We start from the raw sequence: 14,168 nt of genomic DNA on the forward strand, positions 1-14,168 counted from the left end.
CTCTGGGCTGCTCGTGCTGCTCCCTGTGTAGGTAGGCTCCTCCTTATGTCATGCTGCTCCTGGGTGGTGTTTCCTCCTCGGTCGGGTTGGGGCACGCTGGTCATTATCGCAATGCTGTTTGCAGGAGCTTGCTGTGCATGAGTTGGCTGCCGTGTTTCCCACATTACAACAGTGACAACACTCCAAAAGCAGTTCACTGATTGTAAAGCACTTTTGAGGCATCCGGCAGTCATGGAAAGTGCAATAGAAAGGCAAGTCTTTTAATATTGAAAAATCTATCGATCTCTGTCTTGAATATACTGAAGGACTGAGCATATTTTATGCCTCAGAGAGTTGTGGAAGCCGGGACATTGAATAAATTTAAGACAGAGATAGACAGTTTCTTAACTGATAAGAGCATCATCATAGGCAGTCCCTCGAGATGAGGATAACTTGCTTCCACACCAAAAAGGGATGAGTTCACAGGTGTTTCAATGAAGGACCTAATATTCTGGATCCCGAACGACATCGTGAAGGGTGGAAGATGCCTGTGCGTGGATTTTTTTAAGGTGTGGTGGCCGTTGTGCACCAGCCACCACACGGGCTTGACAGAGCGAGGTCTAGGTCCAGTGGCAAGGGTTAACCAATAAGCGACTAAGGAGTTATGGGGAGCGGGCGGGGAAGTGGACCTGAGTCCATGATCGGATCAGCCGTGATCGTATTAAATGGCGGAGCAGGCTCGAGGGGCCGTATGGCCTGCTCCTGCTCCTATTTCTTCGAGTCTTACTTTAATTTTTTTTTTGATGAAGTTACAGTTTTTATTGGATGTGTTCCCCCTCTCCCGCCCCCCCCAGCCCCACCTACATGCTTAAAGAAACACATTCTTAACCTCCAACAGGCAACTTTTCTTTAAAATGTTTAACATTTACAGATTAAAATAAATATATTTACACCGAATAAATAAGGTATGGGGAAAATATCACTTCTGCCTGATATAAGCAAAGGAGTCAGCAATGAAATTCAGCAATGGCAAAGGCGAGAGAGAAAGAGAGACGGAACACAACTCCCAGAATGCACCGAGGCAGGCAGGCCAGGCATTCGACGCAGGCGCAGTGCGGGCGGAGCCGGCCGGCCAATCAGCGGGCAGTGATGACGCGGCAGCCCCCCCCCCCCCTCCCGTGAGGCGAGCAAGGCTTCAGTCGGCGGCGGGAGACGGGCCTAGGCGGACGCTTGATTTGTCGCCGGAGTTGTGAGAGAGAAAGAGCGAGGGGAAAAAAAGGAAGCCCGTTTCCTTTTTTTTTTTAAATGTTTTTAAAAGTTTAAATCGCGTTTAGTTTTGTAATTTTGCCCCTTGTTTTGTGTGTGTTTGGTGTTTTTCTTTACCCCGGGAATGGCGGTTGCTGTGGCGACCCCGGGCCTGCTGCTGCTGTTGCTGTTCGCTCTCGGCGCCGCCGTGGAGGTGAAGCGACCCCACGGTGTGTCTCTGTCCAGTGAGTTCAACACTGTCTCCCCCCCCCCCCCCCCCCATCTCCTCCTACCCACCCTCCAGTCACAGTCGTGGCACATTGCAGCCGTGCAATGCAACTAATGCAACAGTGTGTAGGGCCTGCATTCGTCTGCAAGTGTAGTATTTATAGAGGTGGGGTTAATGGTGAAATGTTGAGGAGGGGGGGTTAATGGTGAAATGTTGAGGAGGGGGGGTTAATGGTGAAATGGTGGGGGTTAATGGTGAAATGTTGAGGAGGGGGGGTTAATGGTGAAATGTTGAGGAGGGGGGTTAATGGTGAAATGTTGGTGGGGGTAATGGTGAAATGTTGGGGGGGTAATGGTGAAATGTTGAGGAGGGGGGTTAATGGTGAAATGTTGAGGAGGGGGGGTTAATGGTGAAATGTTGAGGAGGGGGGGTTAATGGTGAAATGTTGAGGAGGGGGGGTTAATGGTGAAATGTTGAGGAGGGGGGGTTAATGGTGAAATGTTGGTGGGGGTTAATGGTTGGAATGTTGAGGGGGGGGTTAATGGTTGAAATGTTGAGGGGGTTAATGGTTGAAATGTTGAGGGGGGGGTTAATGTTGGAATGTTGAGGGGGGTGGTTAATGGTGGAATGTTGAGGGGGGTGGTTAATGGTGGAATGTTGAGGGGGGTGGTTAATGGTGGAATGTTGGGGGGGGGGTGGGGAGTGCTGACACGGCACAATATTGTAATGGGGGAAATATTGCTGACATGTTGGGGAGTAATGCTGAAGTGCAAGCCTTTGCTCCTAGTTTTAGCAGCTGTGCAACATCTCAGTGCAAATGATGCCATAAAATAATGAAATGCAACATTACAGTGCTTGTAGGCCTTGCCTTACTCCCAGCTTCAGTAACACATCTGAGATACAGTGCAAAGACTGATCAAATATTGGAATGCAACAATACAGTTTTGTAGGGTCTTGTATTACTGCCAGTTTTAGCAGTTATACAACATCTGAGACTATAACACATCTGACATGCAGTACAACTAATGTCATAAATGCAACAGTACAATGGTGTAGGGCCTTGCCTTACTAACAGCTTTAGTAACAGATCTGACATGTAGTGCAAGTAATGCAATTTGAATATAACTGCAGTGGGTGTAGGGCCTCTCCTGACTACCAGTTTCAGTAATACATCTGAGATGCAGTGTAAATGCCATAAAATGTTGGAATACAATAGTGCAGTGGTAAGAGCCTTGTATTACTGCCAGTTTTAGTCACATTTGAGATACAGTGCAAATAATGCAATGAAATATTAGTATATATCATCATCATAGGCAGTCCTTCGGAATCGAGGAAGACTTGCTTCCACTCCTCAAGTGAGTTCTTGGGTGACTGAACAGTCCAATACGTGAGCCACAGACTCTGTCACAGGTGGGACAGATAGTCGTTGAGGGAAGGGGTGGGTGGGACTGGTTTGCCACACGCTCTTTCAGCTGTCTGCGCTTGATTTCTGCATGCTCTCGGCGACGAGACTCGAGGTGCTCATCGCCCTCCCGGATGCACTTCCTCTACTTCGAGCGATCTTTGGCCAGGGACTCCCAGGTGTCAGTGGGGATGTCGCACTTTATCAGGGAGGCGTTGAGAGTGTCCTTGTAGCGTTTCCTCTGCCCACCTTAGCCTTGTTTGCCGTGAAGGAGTTCTGAGTATAACTGAAGTGGTGCAGGGCCATGTGTTAATGCCAGTTTTAGTAACATAAGATGTAGTGTAAATACTGCGATAAAATAATGGGAACGCAACAGTACTATACAGTGTTGCAGGGCCTTGCATAGCTACCACTTTTAGCGATTGCAACAAAATGTTTTGTGATAATTCAATAAAATTATGCTTAAATGCAGCTATGAAATGGTATAGAGGCCTGTATTACTAGCAGTTTGCAAGTATGCAACGTCTGAGTGCAAATGATGCAATATAGTATTCGAATGCAACAGTGCGGAGGTGTAGGGCTTTGCATTACTAGCAGTTTTAGTAACTATGCAGCATATCTGAGAGATTGAATAAAATAATGTATAAATGCAACAATAACATGGTATAAATCAGGTCCTTGCATTACTACCAATTTTAGCAACTATATAACACAACTCCGTGTGCAAATAATGCAATACAATAATATTTAAATGCAACCACGCAGTGGTGTATGGCCCAGCATTCCGACCAGCTCTATCAACAAGTATATCTCTCGTTAAAGACTGAAAATGTATTATTTTGAATGAAACGTAGCAATGCGGTTAAAGCGTTCCCTCACCCTCTCAGCTCTAATAACACTGTCTTTAGGCAGTAGTGATACTGCACGAGCGACCTTGGGGTTATTAGTTGAAATCCCACTCTGGTGAGTTTTGAAACTCAATAAAGGGAAGGGACGAAGTGACCATGGAACGTTTGCTGGATTGTCCTTGAAGAGCCAGGTGGTGACATGCCCGGTCACCTCGACCTGGTCTGAACTGCAAGTAACCCCAGTTCATGCCCTCTGTTTTTATAACTGAGTGCTCGGCTATTCCAATCGCTAGAAAGCAACCCACGCAAGGACAACTAGGGATGGGTAATAAATGTGTCCCGGTGGCATTGCTCACGTCCTAAGCACACTTAAAAATATATATATATTTCTTTTTAAAATGAAAACAACCAAGTTAGAAGTTTAAAATGGCTCTATCCAATGGCCAGGGCGACTGGTGACCAAATACATGTCATAAGGGATGGGATGTGATGTACGTCGAGCACGGGGAACGGAGAACAAAGATAGGGAACTAAAGGCACGGTTGAAGCAGTGAATTTTAGAAAGCGGGAATGGAGGTGGCAGGGTGAGGGGATCTGGGTAGAGTTCCAGGCAGCAGGTGCTGAGTTAGTGAAGGAGTTGCTAATGGTGGAGAGCAAAAGGATGGTCTATCTTAATATATCTTGCTCTGAAAAGCGAGGAATGGGTAAGAAAGACAGCCTGCCCCAATAACCCATGCCTTCCATCGAGCATGTTCAACCTTCCTTAGTATTATTTCCTACAATGACTACACTTCAAAAAGCCCTTCATTGGCTGTAAAGCGCTTTGGGACGTACGGTGGTCATCAAAGGTGCTATATAAAAACAAGTCTTTCTGTTTTATCATCGAGCGCACATAGTTTTTTTGATTCAGGGAACGCTCTAGGTTGTTGAAATGGATTTGTGCTGGACTTGGCTCCTGTTGAATGTAATCTTGTTTCTGAGATGTCAATGGAGTTCTAAAATGGCTACTGGTCTGTTTATGCTTCAGGAATCCATTTTCCTACTGCATTCTGTCTTGTGACCTGACAGCAATGTTTACTTTGCAACACACAACGAATGTCGGCTCAAGCCAAGCGCCCAACCACTGCTTCACCTATGTCCTTTTCTTAAGTTGGCTTTGGACCTGGTGAACCGGTGCGAATGCCAGACTTGTCCATTAAATGGGCAGCTGTGAAATTAATCCGAGGGAGTAGTTCCTGACGGCAAGCGTTGGCCAAGGAAAGGCAGTTGAGTGGTTAGAAGCTGGGTTATAAAGTCCTGCACAGTGGTAGCACTCTTGCCTCTGAGTTTAAAAAGCTCAATTCTCACGCCACAGAATTGAGCGCACAATCCAGGCTGAATCTTCAGTGCAGTACTGAGGTGGATGCTGTCCTTTTGATGAGACGTTAAACCGGGCTCCCGCATGCCCGTTCAGATGGGTTCAAGAGATCCTGTGGCGCTACTCGAAGAGCAGCAGGGGAGTTATCCCCGGTATCCTGGCAAATATTTATCCCTCAACCAACATCAGCAAACTTGATTCTCTGATCATTATCACATTGTTGTTTTTGGGATCTTGTTAGTTGGCTGATGTACTTCCTTACCCCATCATCATCATCGGCAGTCCCTCGAAGTGAGGATGACTTGCTTCCACACCAAAAAGGGATGAGTTCACAGGTGTTTCAATGAAGGACGTAATACTCCAGGTCCCGAACTACATGTTGAAGAGTGGATTTTTTTAACGTGTGGTGGCCATTGCACACCAGCCACCACACCGGCTTGACCGAGCTAGGTCTTGGTTCAGTGGCGAGGATTACCCAAGATGACCGGAGACCTGCTCTGCTGCACGGAACCTGGTGCGCACATATATCGCAGTGCGGGCTGGCCTGTGCTGCCCCTGGGGCCCCGATCACATCCCTCTACCTTCTCTCACCGCTCCTTCGCCCTGACCTCGCCGCTCCTGCTGTACCTGCCCACGCTCCAATCACCGGCCTGAACCTTGATGACGTCTCTTTTCGCTGCCGTCGCCCTCCTGCACCAGCTCGCGTTGTACCTTGCAGTGGTACGCTGCCCATGGTCGCCGCTCCTTTTATGGCACCGACCTGCCGCCATCAGCGGGCAGCGTGGCGGCCCCGACCTGCGAGAGACCATCAGGTCGGGTTCCTTGCATTATAGCAGTGACGACACTTGAAAAGTACAGTCCCCACCTTTTGCACCGTCTGCACTTATTGCGCGGAGCTATCCACATCAGGCAAATAGCACTAACCATTTGCCAGTACCAGAGGAATCGGTTATAATGGTGCCGCTTATCAAGCGTGCTGGCTTTTTCGGACAGTTCAGTGGGTTGTTCAATAAATGTGCCCCTCATTAATTCCCTGTATTTCCCGATTTTCTGCACATGAAACGCTAATGGGATGCACGCCCTTTAAATGCTACAATCGTGAAATCTGTTCTTTGTCTTTGTAATTGGATTCCAGCCGAGAGCAAAGAGTTCCTACAAGGCTTCCTTTCATCAAAGGCATCAAATTAGAGCCATGAAGAGTGAGGGAAGCCCAAAATGCATTTAAGGGGAAGTTAGAGTGCAACAGATTACAGGATATGTTGATAGGGTGAGGAGGAGCCTCGTGTGGAGCAGAAGCACCAGCATTGACCCGTTGGGCCGAGTGGCCTTATTCTGTTCTGTAAATTCCATGTCATTTGAGACGGGCCGTGAATTCACAGGCTGCCGCTTAATGCTCAGTACCGTAATATTGTTTGATTGTGGACAATGTGCGTGAACACCAACGCACCCAGTGTAAGCGGTGGGGACTGTGTTCCGTCGTCTGTAAAGCACGTTGGGGCATCCTCTGGTTGTGAAAGGCGCAGATTCTATTCATCTATTGGCACTCCCAGTGAACAACGGGTGGCGGGGGGGCGGAGATAGAAAGAGCTTTAAAATGGAAAAAAAAAAATCTGCATGATCCTAATTTGTACCAATAACTCTTATCTCTTTCCTTCTAGATCGACACTTCTATGAGGAGACCAAACCGTTTATATGTTTAGATGGCTCCAAAACCATTCCATTTGATGAGGTGAACGATGACTACTGTGATTGCAAAGATGGCTCAGATGAACCAGGTGAGAGCCAGAGATCATTTGGAGGCTTTCAGTCACACCCACAGAGGCAGTGTCGCCATGTTTAGAGAGCCCGTCTTTGGAAAAACTAACTTCGTCAAGTATAACCAGCAGCTTGCATCTGTGGAGAAAGAAACATTAGATTAATGTTTCAGGTCATCGGCCTGAAACGTTAATCCCACGTTTCTCTTCATCCCGCTGACTTATTTCCGGCATTCTTCTGCTCGCACTTCTGATTTTTTTTTTTCCCAGCGTCTGCAGTGTTTTGCTTTCTATTGTATATTGGTTTCTTTTTGAAGCATCCCACTCGAGATCTGAGCGCACACATCTAGGCTGACACTCCAGTACAGTGCTGAGGGCGTGCAACACTGTCGGAGGTGCCGTCTTTCGGATGAGACGTTAAACCGAGGTGCTCTCAGGTGGATGTAAAAGATCCTCTGGCACTATTTTGAAATGCTTGTTATTCCTGGTTTCCCTGGTGTCCTGGCCAATAATTACCTCAATCAATAGAACAAAAACAGATTATGTGGTCATTATCATAAAAACATAAGAAATGGGAGCAGGAGTCGGCCATTTGGCCCCTCGAGCCTGCTCCGCCATTTAACAAGATCATGGTTGACCTGATCATGGACTCAGCTCCACTTCCCTGCCCACTCCCCATAACCCTTTACTCTCTTATCGCTCAAAAATCTGTGTCTCACCGTCTAAAATATATTCAATGATCCAGTCTCCACAGCTCTGGGGCAGAGAATTCCACAGATTTACAACCCTTTGAAGAAATTTCTCCTCATCTCAGTTTTAAATGGGCAGCCTCTTATTCTAAGACCATGTCCCCTAGTTTTAGTTTCCCCTATGAGTGGAAATATCCTCTCTGCATCCAGCTTGTCGAGCCCCCTCATTATCTTATATGTTTCGATAAGACCACCTTTCATTCTTCTGAACTCCAGTAAGTATAGGTTGAGTAGGTTGGGCCTATCTTCATAAGTCAACCCCCTCATCTCTGGAATCAACCGAGTAAACCTTCTCTGAACAGCCTCCAATGCAAGTATATCCTTCCTTTAAAAACTGTTCGCACTACTCAAGGTGTGGCCTCACCAATACCCTGTACAGTTGTAGCAGGACTTCTCTGCATTGCTGTTTGTGGAAGCTTGCTATGCACAAATTGGCTGCTGCGTTTCCCATATTACAACAGTGGCCACACTTCAAAAAGTACTTTGTTGCCTGTAAAGTGGTTTGAGACGTATGGTGGTCGTGAAAGATGCTATAGAAATGCAAGTCTTTAATCAGAAGATTCATTTTTCTGCTTTAACAATATACTGCTATCATTTCTTACCTTAGGTCATAGGTTAATGAAGTTATGTACATTTGCTATGCGTGCTATTTTAATGTAGTCATTAACCTGTTTAAAATTAAACACACAGGAATTTTCCATGATGTGTTCACCAGTGCACTATCAGAAGAAATGTAACACTTGAGATTTTTATCAGTAAATTGCAATGTATTTGGTCTTTTACGAAAGATAAATTCTTTACATAGTTCTGTGCATTCTTCCTTTTCTTTGTGCAATTGATGTGTGCTAATACCAAATGACGCAGGTTATAAAATGTACCTTTTTTGCAAAAAGAAATAGTCTCGCATGACCTATGGGAAATAAATTTGTGTGTGTCGGGTAACTGACCTCAAGAAAAAAAGTGTTTCGTTGACTTTTCTTGAAGTGTGAAGAGATTATCAACAACTTTTGTCACGTGAATGATTAAGCAAGTGATTTATCATCCAAACTGCTATTACTTTCTTGGGCACCCTTTGTTGTAAAATTTCAGTATTCATCCAATTCCCTTATGTCTTGAGTGTTCATGGAATGTCATGTTAAATTATTTGCTGTAATAGTAATTTGTTCTAACGTGACTTAAATCACCATATTTTCCTCCCAGAAATGTAAAAACATTTAACCTGCTTTTGTGAAGATGCTGATCCTTTTTAAGTGTAAATTGTAGATTTATTTGTGGCCATCAGTCAGATCACAGCTTTAGAGACTGTCACTGACATTCAAGTGCAAATTTCTTCATCATTGGCAGTCCCTTGGAATCGAGGAAGACTTGCTTCCACTCTTAAAATGAGTCCTTAGGTGACTGAACAGCCCAATACGGGAACCACAGTCCCTTGTCACAGGTGGGACAGATAGTTGTTGAGGGAAGGGGTGGGTGGGACAGATTTGCCACACGCTCTTTCTGCTGCCTGTGCTTGGTTTCTGCATGCCCTTGGCGATGAGACTCGGTGCTCAGCACCCTCCCCTTGGGGCGGTCTTTGGCCAGGGGCTCCTAGGTGTCAGTGGGGGATGTTGCACTTTATCAGGGAGGCATTGAGGGTGTCCTTGTAACGTTTCCTCTGTCCACCTTTTGGCTCATTTGTCGTGAAGAAGTTCAGAGCAGAGCGCTTGCTTTTGGGAGTCTCGTGTCTGGCATGCGAACGATGTGGTCTGCCCAGCGGAGCTGATTAAATGTGATCAGTGCTTCAATGCTGGGGATGTTGGCCTGGTCGAGTACGCTAATGTTGTCACCTTGTAATGTGGGAAAGGTGGCAGCCAGCTTGCGCACAGCAAGCTCCCACAAACAGCAATGTGATAATTTTAGTGTAAATTGAATTCACCCTCAATTTGGCAAAATACATCCATTTTTAAAGTAGCCTATCCCACATGGGGCTTTTGCTCGGTCGGCTGAAGTGATGAGTGGGAGTGATCCTATTCTGCCTGTCCGGGTAATGGGGGTTGAAGTACCCTGGCTGCACAGCTGCAGTGTGCTTCACCTGGAAGAGTGGAACTATATATTTTGTGGTAGAATATTTGATGAGATTGTAGTTCGAATGATTCGATTAGTAGCGATAGAAAATCGATGGCTACTATGTACTTATGCTACCACCTATATCAGTTGTACTAACTTCAGAAACAAGGGATATATTGTTAATTCAATCATTTGAAAAATGTGAATTATCCAGTCGTGTAAATTAAACAATTTCAATGACGTGTATGCAAGTATTGCGATTCTAATTAACTTTGTTTAAATTAAGCAATGTCAAATTGAGACGTAAAGAAAGAAAGACTTGCATGTACTCTGCGCCTTTCATGACCACCGGACGCCCCAAAGTGCTTTACAGCCAATGGAGTACTTTTGGAGTCACTGTTGTAATGTGGGAAACTCAGCAGCAAACTTGTGCACAGCAAGCTCCCACAAACAGCAATGTGACAATGACCAGATAATCTGTTTTAGTGAGGGATAAATATTGGCCAGGGAACCAGGGATAATTCACTCCTGTTCGAAATAGTATCATGCGATCTTTTACCTCCGTCAGAGAGCACAGGGCCTCGGTTTAACGTCTCATCTAAAAGACGGCATCTCCACACTGGGAGCATCTGCCTGAATTTTTGTACTCGAGCTCTGGAGTGGGACTTGAACCCACAACCTTCTGACTTGGGCGAGTGTGCTGCCCACTGAGCCGCAGATGACAGTACAAACTACAAAGTAACACTACAAACATATATACCTCAAGTTAGTACCGCCATATTCTCAGATCCAGGTGTTGCTATTTATGAAAAGACCCATGAATCTTGAACACAAATAAGCAGCTTAATTTGGTGGGGTTTTTTGGTTGTTGTTTCTATTCAGGAATTAAATCTGCTTCTAGCCATTGTGTCGCTGTGTATTGCCACGCACAACATTGTATTATTCCCTTGCTGCCCCAAGTTGTATTTTGTCGAGATAGCTCAAAAGTCAAGAAGTTGTACGCCATTTTACCTGAAGTATGGCTCGGCACACTTTAATGCAATAATGCTTAGTTCATTTCTTTAGCATTGAAAGTGTCCAGTGTAAATTGCATTACTGATATGGTAGTGATACTAACAAAAGGTGGCAAACTGAACATTCAAGCGTTTCTAGTGCTGAGCAATTGCAGAATTGGACTGGTGTACTGATTGCTCCTGAATGATGCAAATTAAATTTGTATGTGACTAAAGTACTTGTCAGGAGGAGGACATCCTCTTGTGCTTTTTTACATCAGTATCCTGGAGACTGGGAGATGGAGTAGGTGAGCTTACTGTCCTTCATAATCTATTTTTATTCCTAGTTGCATCTCTGATGACTGTAGCATCAATCTGTGATTTCCTCCATCTCCATCTCCTAACCCCATGTCTCACATGGATGATTTTACAATCTAAATAACACAAAATATTTTTCTCATTAGCTCAAGAATATGTGATTTGCAAAAAAAAAAGCAACGGTAGGGAAAGTGGCTAGTGGCTGTGTCCTTTCATTTCAAGCTTATGATATACCCCTACAAATAACAGCATGTAGAACTGAAGAATTTCAAAGAGCAATAACAGAGCTTGCCAATACTGTTACCTGTTGCATCTTTCCATACATTTATCAGTTTTTACTTCCGCAGGTCTCCTCTTCTCTCGCTCACAACAGCCACACGCCAAACTTTCTGCACCATTCCTGGAGCCTGACTCTGCCCCTTACTGTTGCTCTTATGATCTCCCCAGATGTGTGCTTTCTCTTTCCTGGCTTTTTAGGTGTCCAGTCCATGTAACCGTTGATTCTCTGCCCTTGCACATCCTCACTGCTGCCAATCAGTACCTCCAGTGGTGGGGATGTGCCATGAACAATACCACAGGAGGTGTTAGTTTTTTGGATGAGACGCTGAACCGAGGCCCCGTCGGCGCGCTCGGGTGGATGTAAAAGATCCCACGGCGCTATTTCAAAAAAGAGCAGGGGAGTTCTCCCTGGTGTCCTAGCCAATATTTATCCCCCAATCAACATCACTAAAACCGATTACCTGGTCGTTATTGTTATATATGCATACTATAGATATACTCTGTGTAGTCACTGTATAGTTGCATAAGATGGAGACTTGTTTACTGGAGGTACCATCAACAAGATTCACACTGTATACACTATGCTGGCATCACCAGAGGACGCAACTGGTGGAGGTCCAGGGATCACCTGTACACCACAGGTACCCAGGTATAAAAGGGAGTCCACCACGTGGTAGCCTCACTCTGGAGTTACATTAATTGGACTAAGGTCACTACAGTTCAAGTACTATACTTTACCTTGTGGAGTCATTATCAGAGCATCTAAAAACATAACCGTTATCGCATTGCTATTTGTGGGACCCTGCTATGTGCAAATTGGCTGCTGTGTTTCCTACACTACAATACACTCCAAAAAAAGTACTTCATTGGCTGTAAAGTGCTTTGAGAGGTTCTGAGCTCGTGAAAAGTACTATATAAATGCAAGTCTTTCTATTTACCTACATCAGCCTCCTTCTGCCCTATGTCTCAGCTCGCACTTCTTTCCGACTGCTCTGCATCAACCTTCCCATCAGCTCCGCCATTAGTAGAAGATCCAGCCATTTCACCGTATGCTCTTGCATTGTCTTTCGAAATCCCTTTGCCTCACATCTGCATTCACCTTTTGTTTTAAAAAAAAAAACCCCAAACCAATCTCTGACCGTGCCTTCAGTCATTCCCACTAACTGTACACCCAGCTCTGTCTGACTGTCATCTTTCCATGGGACACCATGGAGTCTCACTTCAGCTCAGTTGAGGCACAAACATGCGATGAAATCTTTTCCTTATTTTGAAACACCGATTTAAAAACAGCGACTGAAATGCACAGACAAAGGAACATGAATTTCAGCTTAAACATGGTTTGGGAAGTGGCAAAGTTGAGTGTTAACTTGCAGTGCAAAGATACTGTGCACCTCCTTTGGTAGCAGTGTACTAGGGATCCACTTTTTGGTGGGAAGAGCATGGCAATGAAATCCCAGATATTTAAACTGATCTAGGTTCTGGGGTCTTCCTCGGGAGTTATTCCCTCAATCAACAACACTAAAACAGATTATCTGGTCATTATCACATTGCTGTTTTTGGGAGCTTGCTGTGCAAAAGTTGGCTGCCGCGTTTCCTACATTATAACAGTGACTACACTCAAACGACTTAATTGGCTGTAATGGGCATCGAGTCATCTGGTGGTTGTGAAAGGCGCTATATAAATGCAAGTCTTTTTTTTTCTTTCCCCCCTTTGTACAGCACATGGGAAGGTAAGCTGTGCTGTATAAGTGAAAGTTGTTGTGTCTGACTTGATTTCTTCTTTTGCTAGGAACATCAGCCTGTCCAAATGGTAGCTTCCACTGCACTAACGCTGGCCACAGACCTCTGTACATTCCATCTTCCCGTGTGAATGACGGCATTTGTGGTAAGAGCTCTTGTCCAATGGTCGTACAATATGATCGACTACAACCTGATTTCTGATGACTGAGTCAGCCTGACCTGTGTATGAGAATAACGATTTGGCTCTGCTTCAATTCTTTTATAAAGCTGTAAAATAATGCAGAATATTTATTTTTCGATGATCACAATACTTTTTTGAAGTTTGCCTGTCCCTTCATTGTCGTTTCTATGGCGCTACGATCAGCCACCTGTCTAGTTCCAGGCAATCGAAAAAAAAATGAACGTCTGGTAAGATTATGTCTTGGCAAGTCAAACATTTGCAAATTTGGCCTCTTTTAGGCTACTGCCAACAAAAGCATGCCCTGGACACCTTGCAATGAACCAATCACGTGGTCTCCATATTGGTGGGGAGGGGTTCTCTGCTTAATTGAATGTGGATTCTTGTGACCCAGATGACCACTAGAATAAATTATGACCATTGATGGTTATTCATCATTCAATAAAGGCACTTGAGACCTGTGTTCTCGGCCTGGCCGAGTCAACTTGGGCATAGAAACATAGTGCAGGAGCAGGCCATTTGGCCCTTCGTATCCCATCACATGCTCTTGTTATGGAGGAAGCGATGAATCTTGCTTGTTTCCGCATCGTTTTAATCCATTTTCATAGCTCACATTGTCAATACCAGATCTTTCGTCGTTGTAGGAGCTGTTAGCATTTCAGTATTAACAGTTTATGCTTTCCCCCCTGTGCTCTTATGGTTTGCATACACCCCAATTGGATTATTAGGATCTCCAGGTTTTATTAAACTGTCACTTCAGCGGCCCACGGCTTGTTTTCCTTGATGCAAAGCTGCTTGGCAAAGTTTACCATCAATGGAAGCATACAGGACTCTTTTATATTTAAAATTGTGTGGGAGTATGTTGCAAGGCTGAGGCATTACCCTTGGAGCTTTGGTAACTCTTAAGTGTTAATCCCAGTATATAAATTTCACCAAACTGCTCCATTGCATTTCAGCATTTTATGCTGGTGCTGATTATACATAAAGCAATAATAATGAAGGATAATTGAATTACACAGATGTCCACATCCTTTTCAGTGACTTAATCTATT

The 14,168-nt window shown here is 44.8% G+C and overlaps 1 protein-coding gene across 2 annotated transcripts in view; it reads left to right on the forward strand.

Moving 5' to 3' along the window:
• Window positions 1–1,190: 1,190 nt before the first annotated feature.
• Window positions 1,191–14,168, forward strand: part of prkcsh (PRKCSH beta subunit of glucosidase II) — a 78,212-nt gene continuing 65,234 nt past the window's right edge. Inside the window, exons 1-3 of one of the 2 annotated variants that reach the window (XM_070867262.1) lie at window positions 1,191–1,469; window positions 6,719–6,835; window positions 12,988–13,083. In XM_070867262.1, the coding sequence (XP_070723363.1) occupies window positions 1,370–1,469; window positions 6,719–6,835; window positions 12,988–13,083 (313 nt within the window). In that variant the 5' untranslated portion in view covers window positions 1,191–1,369. The remainder of the gene's footprint in view (window positions 1,470–6,718; window positions 6,836–12,987; window positions 13,084–14,168) is intronic. The other variant, XM_070867263.1, reaches the window with a different exon arrangement.

Source organism: Pristiophorus japonicus, chromosome 24 (assembly GCF_044704955.1).
Source record: "Pristiophorus japonicus isolate sPriJap1 chromosome 24, sPriJap1.hap1, whole genome shotgun sequence".
Taxonomy (NCBI): domain Eukaryota; kingdom Metazoa; phylum Chordata; class Chondrichthyes; family Pristiophoridae; genus Pristiophorus; species Pristiophorus japonicus.